The 15,391-nt window shown below is 39.7% G+C and overlaps 1 protein-coding gene and 1 pseudogene across 1 annotated transcript in view; both read right to left on the reverse strand.

Moving 5' to 3' along the window:
- IPO7 (importin 7) overlaps nucleotides 1-15,391 on the reverse strand; it is a 51,320-nt gene that overhangs the window by 29,413 nt on the left and 6,516 nt on the right. The window contains exons 2-4 of the mRNA XM_006885595.1: nucleotides 1,039-1,120; nucleotides 493-646; nucleotides 14-172 (exon numbers count right to left, since the gene is read on the reverse strand). Of these exons, the coding sequence (XP_006885657.1) occupies nucleotides 14-172; nucleotides 493-646; nucleotides 1,039-1,120 (395 nt within the window). The remainder of the gene's footprint in view (nucleotides 1-13; nucleotides 173-492; nucleotides 647-1,038; nucleotides 1,121-15,391) is intronic.
- Nucleotides 1,186-8,582, reverse strand: LOC102861703 (annotated as a pseudogene).

Genomic DNA, 15,391 nt, shown 5'->3' on the forward strand with positions numbered 1-15,391 from the left:
GGAAGACACTTACTCATAATTTTTCACAAGCTGATAAAGGCAAAGAAGAATGCCTAGCCAGCAAGCACTGTTATCAGACTGAAGATAAAAGCCAATTTTGTCCACAATGGCAGTCCAACGGCTTGGATAATCATGTTTGATGATATGGTGAATGCATGTAGTAAGCTGTACCCTGAAAGTAAAAAAAGAAAAAGAAAAGCACGAAGAAGAAATACTGCCTAGATAAAATTTTGCTAATTTACACAAAGAAAATAGTTATTTTCCAAACATAATTTGAAATTACCATCTGGAATCTATAGACTATAGATGAGTCCAAATAAACCATTCAGAAAAAACTGTCCTTCATTTTAAAAAGTAACCAAGTATTTATTACAAATACAAATAATCCTATCTTTCTTTCATCCCTATCATCAACCCTGAAGATTCATTTAAGAACTTAGTTCTGCAGAATCACATAAAAACACGAATTTAAGGTTTGTGTGAAATACTTACCTTATAAGCTCAGGCGAGTGGATAATGGCTTCTACAATATTTTCTCGAATACAATGTCGATCTTCTTCTGGAATAGTGTAAGGGGATATATCCCCTGGTGCTGTCTCTCGATCAGGCCAATACTGTGTTATCATATTTTTCAAATATATAACACCTAAAATATAGGAAAGTTTTGAAAAACAATAAACCAAATAAACAAAAATATTTATTCTGATGCACTGTGAATCTCTTTTAAGTTCTACAGTTTAATTACTTCTATCAGATAAACTTTTATCCTTTTATAAATAAAACGCTACTTAAAAAGTCAACTACCTGTTTAATATCCTTAAGTGTAACAATTTCTCTTTCAGGTTATCTTAACCCCACTAACAATCACATTATTTCCTTAAACTGTCACCAAACAGAAAAGTACTTACTGCTTGTAGTAAACATCAAAGGGCAAACAAGTTCTTTGGGAAATAAAGCACTACCTAATGGGTCAACTCAAGACACTTATTTAACCACCAATCTTTAAACAAACTTTCTGAAACAATTCAGGAAACTTGCCTGCCTGTCTCACAGGTAATTCCAGTTGTTCCGACATAGTAATCTGAAGCAGTGTTGACACAAAATTCAGAGACTTGTGTGCCTACAAAGAAAGAAAAAAATGTATTTTTAAGTTTCTGCAAATAAATACACTTTAAAATCTCAGATTCAAGGAACTTCAATACTCTTCCACTGCTTGACTGAAACATAAAGGTACATTAAAAATAGTTCTCATATTTCCTGTTACTTCTCTAAATCAAACCCAAACTAATGTAATAATAAAACTCCTATCAGAAATATTAATTCTGGATTTCTCCAATTCAGAAAGTCTTAATCCACCAATAGAAACCAAATCCCAAAGATTAATAGCTTTGGTGAGATGTACCTCTTGATATAGCTACTGTTTTTACAAAAGTGTGCTAAATGTGTATAATAGACAATACCCTTATAAAGGAATTCTTCCTAGCGAGACAGTTCAGCTTCCATAAAGACTGCAGCCTTGATGATGCTATCATTTTTGCTGTGTGCCATCAAGATACAATCCATTCACAGCTGACCCTCTAGTGGATTTTCAGAGGCAGTAAATAACACTGGAGGAGTCTGCCCATACTTCTCCCATGGAGCAGATGGTGAATTCTAACCGAATGCTATTGAATTCAAATTTGTTGTCGATAGAGTAACTACTAATTTTGGTTAACTCAATGGCACATAACAAGTCTGAACTGTAAGGTCACTATGAGACAGAATTGACTTGATGACAGGAGATTATATAATTATGATCACTTTTCTGTATGTTATACAAATTTTTCAACAAAGAAGTTAACAATTGTTTTGAGCATATAATGAAAGATATAAAAGTACATGATCACAATTTGATATATGCTTATATGAATATAAAATATTTACAAAAAAGAATGAGAAAACACAAGAAATGCTAACACTATTTCTAGGTCTGTAGAATTACTCTGCTATCCATTTCTATTTCATTCTATTTTTTATTTTCTAAATTTTATACTATGGACCTAGACTGCTTTAATCTGCAAAGTAAGTTACAGATTCCTAAATTTGTCATATTTAAAAGGACAGAAAGGATTGAAATATCCATGTTAAAGCCTTACATGTGTATTTTCCCGCTGTATTTGCATTTTCCAATACAGCCCACTATCATCTAATCTAGTCTCCTTGCTGCCCAAATCTTAGTTATACTTTTATAATTTATTGTTAAGTTTGGGGGATTTTTTTTCAGGGAAGAAGTTTTAAACACCTAAGACAGATGCCCATCTAGACATTTGTTGTTATGAACCATCAAGCTGGAAGCAACAAGAAATTGACCCTCCAGTGGGTTTTCGGAGGCAGTTAATCGTGCGGGTGTGGGAGCAGGCAGTGTGTGTGCACCCATCTTTCTACAGTGGAGCAGTTGGTAGATATGAACTATCCAGTTTTGAGCTCCTTACCAGTAGGCCATCTACTATTCGTTATCGTTGTTATGTGCTGTTATGAGTCACTTGTGACTCATAGTAACCTTCTGTATAACAGCTCTGCTCTATCTTGAGCCATGAGTCAATCCATCTCATCCAGGGTCTTCCTCTCTTGCACTGTCCCTCCACCCTTCCAAGCATGATGTCCTTCTCCAAGGACTGGTTCCTCCTGGTTACATGCCCAAAGTATGTGACATGGAGCATAAAAATTATTGTGTGATAAATAATTTTTTAAACAAGTTTAGAACACAATAGCAATGTTGCATTTTTCCTGCTTTCTCTCCTTTTCAGAAGGAACAGTGAGATATTGACTGGTACAGTGCTCAGCTGCTAACCAAGATGTCCTTATTACTAATCTACTGGTTCTTCCTCTACTACAGAAAGTGCTTTCATAAGGATTTACAGCCTTGGAAACTTTATGGAGCAGGTAAACCCTGCCCTATAGGGTCACTATGAATCAGAATCAACCTCAGTTAGGACTCTTAAAGCTCATCTCTCTAAATATTTTCTGTGAAGTTAGCATACTTCCAGGTCACACCATTAACAGATCTGCTTCATTAACAGATTTGTTTCATTATCTCACAGGCCTCTTCTTATTTCTATGTTCAAAACATCTTTTGCTTCTACTTCCCACTTCATCATGATCTCACAGTTGAAATCTGAATGTCACATTTAATGTTTTCTTCATCTTCCAATTCATTATTTCTCAAGTCCTGTCAATTCCATATCCAAAATGTTCTTGCATCTACTTCCTCTAGTCCCATCAACACTACCCTAGTCTAAGTGATTGTTAACTGCTGGTACCAAGGGTGTTGGTTGTGGATCCAAGTTAAGATGAAACTGGCAATTTTCAGTATTTTCTCTATCATGATGTTGCCTTTCAGTCCAGTGTCATATTGTTGAACATTTTTACTGAAGGCTGAGTTTTAATTTCTGCAGCAAGCACTTCAAACCCTCTCCAGTTTCAGTAATCAAGGTTGTGTCGTCTGCATAATGCAGGCTGTTGATGAGTCAGTCTTCTAGTAATTTTGATACCACATTTTCTTCAGAGTCCAGCTTCTTGAATGGTTTGCTCAGCATACAGAGGTATGGAGAAATGATACAGCCTTGATGTACATCTTTTTTTATTTTAAACCATCAATGAATCAGCAGTGTGTTCCTTGGCTCTGTTTGGACAACAGCTTTTTGGTCTAGGTACTGGTTTCACTCCCAATCTTCAATGTTAGCCATAATTTCTTGTGATCCACACAGTCAAATGTCTTTGCATAGTCAATAAATACAGACTGACATCCACCTGAAATCAGCAATGATATCCCTGAAGACAAAGTCTCTCCTAAACCCAGTTTGACCTTCTGGCAGTCTAGTCAATGTACTGTTCTAATGGTTTTTGCATGATCTTCAGCATTATTTTGTTTACATGCAATGATAAGTTGCTGATATGCTGTCATATCATATGTGCCACTAAGTTGAGTACGACTCATAGCAACCCTATGAACAAAAGATCTGAAACGGTCCTGACACAATTCCTGACACACAAGAGCCCATTGTAGCAGTCATCGTGTCAATCCATCTGGTTGAGGGTCCTCTCCTTTGCCGACCCTCCACCTTTCCCAACATCAGGTCCCTCTCCAAGGAAGAGCATCGCCTAGCAGTATGTCCAAAGTCATTCTTGTCTCCAAAGAGCACTCTGACTGCAGCCTCTCGAAGACCTATCCATTTTCTTGGTGGTCCATGTTCAGTGCTATTCTCCAACACCACAGCCCAAAGGCGTTAATTCATCTTTATTCATTGTCTCAGATGCACAGCTAGTAATGGGAAAGACTATGGGCTGAAATACACCTTATTCCTCAAACTAATATCACTACTCCTCAATACTTTGGAAAGGTCACCAACAGCAGTTTTTCCCAGTACAATGTGTCTCCTGACTGCTCATACTAAGGGTGTTAATTGTGGGTCCAAGCAAGATGTATTTGTTGACAATTTCAATCTCCTCTCCCTCTGTCATTATAATGCTTATTGGTGCAGTGGTAAGAATCTTCGTTTCCTTGCTACTTTTTTTTAAATTTAGTTTGTTTATTTTTCATTTCAATGAACATCTACAGAGATTTTGGGATTCCATTCATTCATTGTAGCACCCTTCTCCCCGCACAAACCTCCCCCCCCCCATTTGCTCCTCTCCTTGAAAAGCAAAAGAAAAACTCCCTCATTGGTACACAATCCCCCCCCGCATCCCCAAACTCCACCCCCTACCCCCAAATATAATCCACTCGGCAACCCTCATTGCATACTCCTACGATAAAAATAATGCTCTTTAGAGTCCAGCTTCTTGAATAATTTGCTCAGCATACAGATTGAACAGGTACAGAGATAGAATATATCCCTGACTCACTCCCTTCCCAATTCCAAACCAGGCAGTGCTCCCCTGCTGGGTTCACAAACCAGATTCTTTTTCTAGGTATAGTTTCCTCATGAGCACAATCAAGTACTCTGGTATTCCCATTCTTCTCACTGTAGAAATGATATAGTTCAATAATTTCCACATTCTGTTGAATTACCTCTTCCAAACAGGAACAAATATGGATCTCTTCTAGTTAGCTGGTCAAGTAGCTATCTTCCAAATATACACCGACCAGTGAGTTTCATCTGTTAGTTGCATGTCAACTGGTATCCCATCGATTCCTGGGGCCTCAGTGTTGCTAGAACGTCTTTTGTCAAGGACCTCTCCAAAGTGCCAAGAAGCAATGATGTGAGCTTGAAGACTTTGTCTGATTTGAAGGTTTGTCTGATTCAGATCATGGTCTTTTCAATCATTTGCTGTGCTCCTGACAGCTGGACAATGTATAAGGCTGACAGAAGAAAAACTGATGCATTTGTATTGTGATGATGTTGGAGAAAAGTACTGAATATCTCATGCACTGCCAAAATAACATACAGATTTATCTTTGAGAGGTGTGGTCAGAGTGCTACCTGAAGGCAAGAACGGCAAAGTTTCATCTGACATACTGTTGCTACTAGGAGGGACTAGTCACAGGAAAGAGCATGCTTTATTTCCTAGGGAAATCAAGAGATTAACTGGGGCAATGACGGCAGCAGTGGGCTCAAGTATATCAGAGATGATGAGGCTGGCACCAGGACAGGGTAGGGTTCAGATCTGTTTTTCATAGGGCCACTATGAGTTACACTCAGCACATAACAATAGTCCAAGTGAATGGAGTTCTAGCAGTCTAGAGGGTAAGGATTTGGGCTGCCAACCCAAAGGCAGGTGGTTCAAAACCATTAGTTGCTCTGCTGAATAAAGATGGGCAATCTTCTCCCGTGTGAGATTTATTACCTCTCAGCTATGAGTTGGTTCCGATTTCATAGCAATGACTTTAACTTTTGAGTCCATGTGAATGGAACTCTGGATACTTATTTTTTAGGGAGTTATGCCACTAACCCAACGTATCCTTCCAGAAGTTAGAGCAGCTCTGAGTAATAAAGATGGGCAGTCTTTTCTTGTGTGATTTATGGCTTCCAAAAGCCTACAAGAGGGTCAGCTTTGAATCAGTGATTCCAAATAACAATCACTGAATGACAGGCTCCCCTCCAAGGATTTTCTATTTAGCAGCCAACTTCTAAAACTGTAAATACTCTAACTTTTTTCCTAGGTAAGAACAGGTTCTGTCCTATAAAAATGATGCATGCTTTGGAAATGAGATTGCCCTACTGCAGGTAAGAAAGACAAATCTAGGCTAGGCCTTCTCCTTGGTCTGATCACTCAGAAATTTATTATCTACTATGATGGTATCTTGCTTTGTTGTCCTGTGCTGCCTTTTGAAATTTTCTATTCAGCTCTCTGATTTCCTCGTTTCTTCCTTTAGCTTTGGCTTCTTGGCACTCTAATGCAATACTCAGTCTCATCTGACATCCATCTTGGCCTTTTCTTCTTTTTCAGCCTTTGTAATGATTTTTTGCATTCTTCATGAATGATTTTCTTGATATCCTTGCAGAGCTCATTTGGTCTACGCTCATTGGTGCTCAAGGCCACAATCTGTTCCTGAGATGGTTTTGAAATTCGAGTGGGACAGACTTAAGATCAAATTTTGGTTCACGTGGACTTAATTTTCCTCAACTTCAGCTTAAACTTGCATATCAGCACCTGGCCTGGTTTTCACTGCTGATATTGAGATTCTCCACCGAGTCTTTCTACAAATGTAATCAATTTGATTCCTATGAATACCATCAGGTGAAATTCATGTGTATAGCCTGTATTTATTTTTCTTATAAAAGGTATTTGCAATGAATAAATCATTGAATGTGTAGTATCTCCAGCCTCATTTCTCTTACCAAGCCCATGTTTTCCAACTACTGATCCTTCTTCCCTGTTCCCAACCTTTGCATTTTAGTCGCCCATTACTATCAATACATCTTGATTGCATGTTTGATCAATTTCTGACTGCAAAAGTTAGTAGAAATGTTCTATTTCCTCCTCTTTGGCTCTAGTTGTTAACAGACAACTGCCAGATGTACAGGCTGGATTTAGAAGAGGTCAAGGTACTAGGGATATTATAGCTAATGTTAGATGGATCTTGGCGGAAAGCAAAAAAATACCAGAAGAATGTCTATCTGTGCTTCATTGACTATGCAAAGGCTTTTGACTGTGTGGATTACAACAAGCTGTGGCTGACTCTGAGGATGGGAATCCCAGAACGTTTGATTGTGCTAATGCGAAATCTATACTTGGACCAAGAGGCAGTCGTTAGAATAGAGCAAGGAGACACTACATTGTTCAAAATCAAGAAGGGGGTTTGTCAGGGATGTATTCTGTCTCCATACCTTTTCAATCTGTATGCAGAACAGATCATCCGAGATACTGGGTTGTACAAGGAGGAATGTGGCATCAGGATTGGTGGGAGAATCATCAACAACCTGCGTATGCAGATGACACAACCCTGCTTGCTGAAACTGAGGAGGACCTGAAGCGCTTGCTGCAGGAGGTCAAGGACTGCAGTCTCCTATATTGATTGAAGCTCAACATCAAGAAAACAAAGATTCTCACCAGTAGGTTAATTGGCAGCATCAGTATGGATGGTGAAGAGATTGAGATAGTTAACAGTTTTAGTTTACTTGGCTCCACAGTCAACACTCTTGGTAACAGCAGGCAGGAAATCAAGAGACGAATTGCATTGGGAAAGTCAGCTGTGAGGGACCTCTCAAGAGTACGGAAGAGCAACGACGTCAGGCTGGAGACTAAGGTGCACCTAATCCGGGCTATAGTCTTCACAATTATGTGCCATGCATTGGAGAGCTGCATAGTGAATAGGGATGATAGAAAGAGAATTGATGCCTTTGAGCTGTGATGCTGGAGAAGAGTGTTGAATATACCATGGCCTGCTAAGAGAAGAAACAGGTTTGTCCTGGAGAAGATGAAGCTGGAATGCTTCTTGGAGTGAAGGATTCTGAAGCTTCGGCTGACATACTTTGGGCATGGTGCAAGGAGGGACTGGTCCTTGGAGAGCGACATCATGTTTAGCAGAGTGGAGGGACGGCACAGGAGAGGAAGACCTTCAATGAGATGGATCGATTCTGTGACTAGAGAGGTGGGAATGAGTGTGTTTGAGATGGCTAGGTTGGCACAGGCTAGAACAGCATTTAGAGCTCTTGTAGATAGGGTCGCTATGAGCCGCAAGTGACCCAATGACACATAAAAGCAACAAACTATGATGGTCATGGCATGTCTCCGTGTGTTGTTATTAATCTGTGTACTTGCCATAGGCAACCTTCCTTTCTTCAAGAACTGATATGTAACATCTAGCAAGCCCAGCCTGAACACTGATATTCTGGGCCACACCATCTTTTGACTGACATCATCTAAATCCATTTGGTACACTTCACTCTCCCTAGTGAATCTTGTTGGTTGGTTGAGAAGAGGGTGGGGGGGAGAAAGACAGTGACTGGGTTTTCCTCTTCCATTTGTCTCATGATGGAGTCCTGTTGGTCCCACCTGGCAAAGTAACTGCACATAGTTTAGAGATCTTTTGAGAACCAAGTTGCCAGCTCATGTCGTACACACTGATGAAGCACCTTTAGTACAGACCTTTGAAACATGGCTTTTGTGTTCTTTTCATACAGATTTTATTCTTCTTCTGAGGCCATGGCCCCATGAGCAGCACCAGCAAAGAGCAGTTACAGTGTACCAATGCAGGCCCATAAGTAACATTCTAAAGCATTTACTATAACATTCCAACTTCTTTTTCAAAACCTATATAAAATGCTTGGCTCCAGTCAACACTCTTGGCACCAGCAGCCAGGAAATTAAAAGATGTATTGCTATGGGAAGGTCTCCTATTAGGGACCTCTCCAAAGTACTGAAGAGCAATGGTGTCTCTCTGGAGACTAAGGTGTGCCTGATACAGGCCATGGTCTTTGCAATCACTTGTTATGCGTCAGAGAGCTGGACAATGACTAGGGAGGATAGAAGGAGAATTGATGACTTTGAGCTGTGGTGCTGGAGAAGAGTACTGAGTGTACCATCGACTGCTAAGAAAACAAACAGCTTCATCCTAAAGAGGGTTAAACCATGCTGCTCCTTGGAGGCAAGGATTCTGAGGCTTCGTCTGACATACTTTGGACATGTTGTAAGGAGGGACTGGTCCTTGGAGAGGGACATCATGCTTGGGAGGGTGGACTGATTCAGTGACTGGGGTAATCGGGATGGGTATATTGGAGGCAGTGCGATTGGCACACAGGACAGCAGAGTTTAGGGCTGTTGTACATAGGGTTGCTATGACTGGCAAGCGACTCAATGGCACATAACATATAGAAAGTACTGTATGATCTTGTCCCTATTTCTTTTATTTTTCCCTACTTATTTCTTCAGCCTTATTTTAAGATCCTTTCTCACTTCCCACTGTCTTATCAATCTTATTTAGGTTCTTTTAACAAGAAACAAACATTACCCCAATCACGAGTTTTTGCACATGCCGTGACTTTTTGCCTGTCACACTAACCTCTCTCATACTAAAATAGATGATTATTCATTCTTTAGATCTTAGCTTAAATATTTCCTTAGATATGCTTTTACTGTCTGAATAATAAGGGTGTTTACATTTAAGGAATAGACATATGAGTTAACAAAGGATACTATTATCCATATTACGAAACTTTTCAAGTAAGTTATATTAAACTATGTATCTTTTCTCTTAGAAGGTAACAAATTGTGAGCTCCTGGAATGGACTGTTGGAATTAAGACAGTTCTAGTTTCATATATCTAAAATTATGCCACTCCTAGCTTGTTAACTTTGTGCAATTTAATTTAGCAAATCTGTCTACTTACAACATGAATGTAGCAAAATTTTTCTTCTTAAATAAATAAAATTAAAAATCTATTTTACAGGATGGCTATTTATAAAGAATAACATGTAAGCATGGAAACTATTTTAGCAAATATGCTATGCTGTAGAATCTCACTGTTCTCAAAGAGAATCCTAAAGTCATAAATTGAATATAAACACATAAACATAAACAGGATACAACCAAGTTACCCTTTAATCCTTAGTCTGCACATAAAATTCAACATATGTAGTTCTGTATATAAAAAATACTATTGAACATATATATTGAACATTATTCCACCACTGAAGAGTATGTTTCTTTCTGAGTTGGAATAGAATAGTTTCTCTGATTGGGACTCTATACAATATTGTTGATTTATTTTTAAGTTATGTAGCCTTTCAGTTAACAACAACTCAACTCTCTACAGAGTAGGCTACAAGAGGTCCCTAAATAGCTTTTATATGAGGGAATGTATAAAGACAATTTTGGGGCACTGACACCAATTACTGGACTGGTCTCAGATTTCCTACCTTCTAACAGAAAACCAGAAAAACTGAAGCAACAGATACACTCATGCTGTAGAGTTGGAATCAATGCATAGCAGATTCTCTAGCAAGTTTCTGGAGGTTATAAATTGCATGGGAGGAGCCAATGGTGAATTTGAACCACCAAGAGGGCCAAACTCCCTATAGACCACCAGAACACAAGTTAAAAACTTCTAATGCTCACATTTAAGCTGCTAACCCTAAAGCAAAACCACCTTTCTAGACAAATTCTTACATTCTCATTATTTGCCATCATTTCAGGTAATTTTACCATTAATACATCCTATTAATATCCAAAAGCTCAAGCTCCCTTTCAGGGAACACTGGTGGCTTAGTGGTTAACAGCTGTGCTGCCAATTCAAAGGCATTTTGAGAATTCGAATGCACCAGCAATTCCATAGGAGAAATGATAGGCAATCTTCTCACATGTGATTCTGAAAATCTTCTGGAGGATCAATTAACAGTCTGTTCCTATTCCACACCACAACCACCACCTTTCATTCCACTCCACTTACCAATTCTTCCAATCATCATTATCTATCATGCAGTCAAAATGGTTTCATAGTTGACTCTCTATTGGGTTTCTGAGGCTGTCAGCTGAACAGGAGGAGTTTGCTCATCTTTCTCCAGAGGAGCCACTGGAGTCAGAAAAGCCTCATAATCTATGGGTTAGCAGTACAACTCCCTACAGACTACTCCAACAGAGATAGCTAAAATAATCTAAGTCCACCAAAAAATAGGAATTATAAAAGTAATAGTTCAAATTATAATAGTCATTGAATATCACTTAGGTAAATGATTCATATTTGTTGTTACGTGCCTTCGAGACGTTTGCAACTCATAGCAACCCTATGTACAACAGCCCTAAACCCTGTTCTATCCTGTGCCAATTGCATTGCCTCTGACACACCCATCCCGATTGCCCCAGTCACTGAATCAATCCAGCTCATACAGGGTCTTCCCCTCCTGCGCTGTCCCTCTACCCTACCAAGCATGATGTCCCTCTCCAAGGACCTGTCTCTCCTTACAACATGTCCAAAGTATGCCAGATGAAGCCCCAGAATCCTTGCCTCCAAGAAGTAGCCTGGTTTAACCCTCTCCAGGATAAATCTGTTTGTTTTCTTGGCAGTCCATGGTACAGTCCATACTCTTCTCCAGCACCACAGCTCAAAGGCATCAATTCTCCTTCTATCCTCCCTAGTTATTGTCCAACTCTCTGATGCATAACAAGTGATTCCCAGGGAATCCCATTCCCAATTTTGAACCATGCGGTGTTACCCTGCTCTGTTCTGACGACTGCCTCTTGGTCCAAGTATAAGTTTCACATTAGCACGATTAAATGTTCTGGGATTCCCATTCTTCTCAGAGTCAGCCACAGTTTGTTATGATCCACACAGTCAAATGACTTTGCATAATCAATGAAAAACAGATAAACATTCCTCTGGTATTCCCTGCTTTCAGCTAAGATCCATCTAACATCAGTTACAATATCCCTAGTACCACGACCCCTTCCTAACCCCAGCCTGGACTTCTGGCAGTTCTCTGCTGATGTGCTGTTCCAGTCGTTTTTGGATAATATTCAGTAGAATCTTGCTTGCATGTGAAATCAATGATATTGTTCTGTAGTTTCTGCACTCAGTTGGGTCACCCTTCTTTGGAATGGGAACAAATATAGATCTCTTCCAGTCAGTTGGCCAAGTGGTTGTTCTCCAGATTTCTTGGCACAACTTGGTGAGCACATCCAGGGCAGCATCTGTGAGCTGACATATGTCAACTGGTATACCATCTATTCCTATTTAGGAAAGTTATTTATTTACCCATTTGGTATCACTCACAAACTCACTCTCACTAATGTCTAGTTCAAATCCTCTCAGAGCTGACCTTGCAGTGAGTTTTCAGAGGCTATAAATTTTAAGACATACTGTGATGGGAAAGTCTGCAGTTAGAGACCTCTCTAAAGTACTGAAGAGCAAGGATGTCAGTCTGGACACTAAGGTGTGCCTGATACAGGCCATGGTTTTGGCAATCGCTTGCTATGCATCAGAGAGCTGGACAATGACTAAGGATGACAGAAGGAGAATTGATGCCTTTGAGCTGTGGTGTTGAAGACGAGTACTGAATATACCATGGACTGCTAAGAGAATGAACAGATTTGTCCTAGAGAATGTGAAGCCAGGCTGCTCCTTGGAGGTAAGGATTCTGTAGCTTGGGCTGACATACTTTGGACATGTTTCTTGGAGAGGGAGACCCCGATGAGATGGACGGATTCAGTGACTGGGCTAACTGTGTCAGAGACAGTAAGATTGGCACAGGATACAGCTGGGTTTAGGGCTGTTGTACACAGGTTCACTGAGTCACAAGCAACTCGATGGCACATTAAAAACAACATAAATCATGTAGGAGGAGATTGCGCGTCTTTTTCCCTGAGTAGCTGGTAGATTTGATCTACCTCTGTCTTTGAGTTGGGCAGCACAACGCTTTACTACTAGGAGACAGGTCCTCATAAACCAAACTTCCCACAATCAGGTCAATCACTCCATGTACATGTTTTCAATTTTAATTAGAAAATATGGCCCATCTTTTCACTAGCAGATTTCAAACTGTCTGAGACCCACAGTCTTTGGTTAGCAGTGCAACTTGCTACAACCTTGCCACCAGAGCAGAGCTCATTTATAGGTAATGCAGAATTTTTTTTAAAAAAAAATCACTATAAAATACCTTAGGTAAAATAACAAAGTAGACCCTAGAGATAGAGAAAAAACTTCAAATAGGAAAGGTCTAAATCATGAAGAGTTAAGTTATATTCTCCAACTGCAGACTTCTGTGGAAGCTTCAGATTTATACTGCAGGAAGATGAGGTCAGGAAACAATATGAAATAATTAAAAGATAAATAAGTATGAAACAGATGAAAAACTACTATACCCATTCCTCAATTATTAACCAACATGGTTAGGTTCCAAAGGCCAAGTCACTACGGAGAAAGCAGAGTGGTGTGCAAGTCAAGCATGACCACATCACCTACCGCTACTGTATCCATCCAAAGGATTCCTGCTCAAGTCACCTGCCACCAGTGTCTCCACCACAATCACCAGCGGAGGGCCACTCCATTTACAAGAGCCAGGGTTGTGTAAGCAGCAGTCCCTTTCCCAAGCCCAAAGTCTACTTCCCTCCCTTCGTCATATTTTCAGGATAAATGGTCCCAGCTCATCCTTTCAATGAATCCAAAATACTCCTGGTTGTTTTGTTAGGGAAAAGGAAATCACTGGGAGTAAGAAAGCTTGGATAGGTCTATTATGATGCTTACTGAGTTCCTGAGATTATATGGAAACGAGGGATATCACTGTTGATGTAAGATGTGTTGTGGTGGAAAGTAGAGAATTTCAAAAAGATATTTACTTGTGTTTCATCGATTATGCAAAGGCATTTGACTGTGTGGATCATAACAAATTATGGCTAACATTGAGAAGAATGGAAATCCAGAAAACTTTATTGTGCTCATGTGAAACCTGTAAGCAAACCAGGAAATAATGATTCAAAAAGAACAAAGGAACACTCCACACTTTAAAACCAGGAAAGATGTGCATCAGGGTTGTATTCTTTCTCCATCACACCTATTGATTTTGTATGCTGAACAAATCACTGGAGAAGCTAGACACTATAAAGAAGTGTGACAATAGTATTTAAATCATCAACAATATTTTATGAAGATGACACAATCTTGCTTGAAGAAGATGACTTTACTGCAAAAGATCAAAGACTAAAAGCTTTCAATATCGATTACATCTTAACATCAATAAAACTAAAACAAAACTACTCACCACTAGACCAATGGGCAAATTATAATAGTGGAGGAAAAGGTAAAATTGTCAATCATTTCACTTCACTTGGATCCACAATCAACACCCATGGTAATAGTAATAGCAGTCAAGAAATCAAAAGATGTGTTCTATTGTGAGAATTTGCTATCAAAAAGACCTCTCCAAAGTGCTAAGGAGAAAAGATGTCAGTTTAAAGACCTGATGCACCTGATCACTGGACAATGAATAAGGAATAACGAAGAATTGATGTCTTTGAATTGTGATGCTGGTGAAGAGTACTGAATCCATGGACTGCCAAAAAGAACAAACAAATCTGTCTAGATAGTGACAAAGATGGTGCAACTTCATCTCACTTTGGGCATATAACCAGTCCTTGGTAAGAGACATCTTGTTAGGAAAGCAGAGGGTCAGCAAAAGACAGCAAGCAAGTCCTTCAATAAAATGGACTGACACAGTGGCTACCACAATGGGCTTGAGAAGGTTAAGACTGATGTGATATTCAGCGTCACTATGTGCAGCAGAATACTCGATGGACTCTACCTCTGTCTTTGACCCCAAAATGCACCTGCCAACCCTACTCTCATTTTGATAGCTCACCATGCCCTCACCTGTGAAGTACACCGAAGAAGCAGCATATGGGATTTGTCAGCTGATGTGGAATTCAAGGGCCCTGGACACCAAGTTCCTTGTCTCAGGGTTCCTCTGACCATGACCCAGTCCCGTCATTTCTCAGAGCTGGGAGCTGGGCCAGACTTGTGATCCTAATTTTTCCCCGTCCCGAAGAGCAGATAACTTTCAGGACACAGGCTACTACTATCATTGCCACTGCCCAAGTCCCAACCTCAGTCCCCTATGGGCATTCAAACAGTACCATGTCCTCACCAGCCCACACTCCATTTCTTGGCAATAAAATTCTATGTAACAAAAGCTTTCCTTTCAAATGTACTTGAGGTCTGCCAGTCAGAGGTCCAGTCAAGTATCTGCTATTCATTAATGCCAGACATGAATCATTAAATTGCAAAATAGTAGGACAAATACTGCATGATGCCACTGCTGTAAAATGGGACTGATATCAGGGTTGGGGTAAGACTGAGAAAAACTAGATAAACTATATAAACTGAAACAGATGAGGGAGAGAATAATTTAAAAGTAATGTATGATAGGGTATTATGGTTATAACAAGAGTCCACAATTAAGGTTGCATAGTGGAATGTACT

Source organism: Elephantulus edwardii, unplaced genomic scaffold, assembly GCF_000299155.1.
Source record: "Elephantulus edwardii isolate Elephantulus edwardi_28Jun2011 unplaced genomic scaffold, EleEdw1.0 scaffold00044, whole genome shotgun sequence".
NCBI lineage: Eukaryota > Metazoa > Chordata > Mammalia > Macroscelidea > Macroscelididae > Elephantulus > Elephantulus edwardii.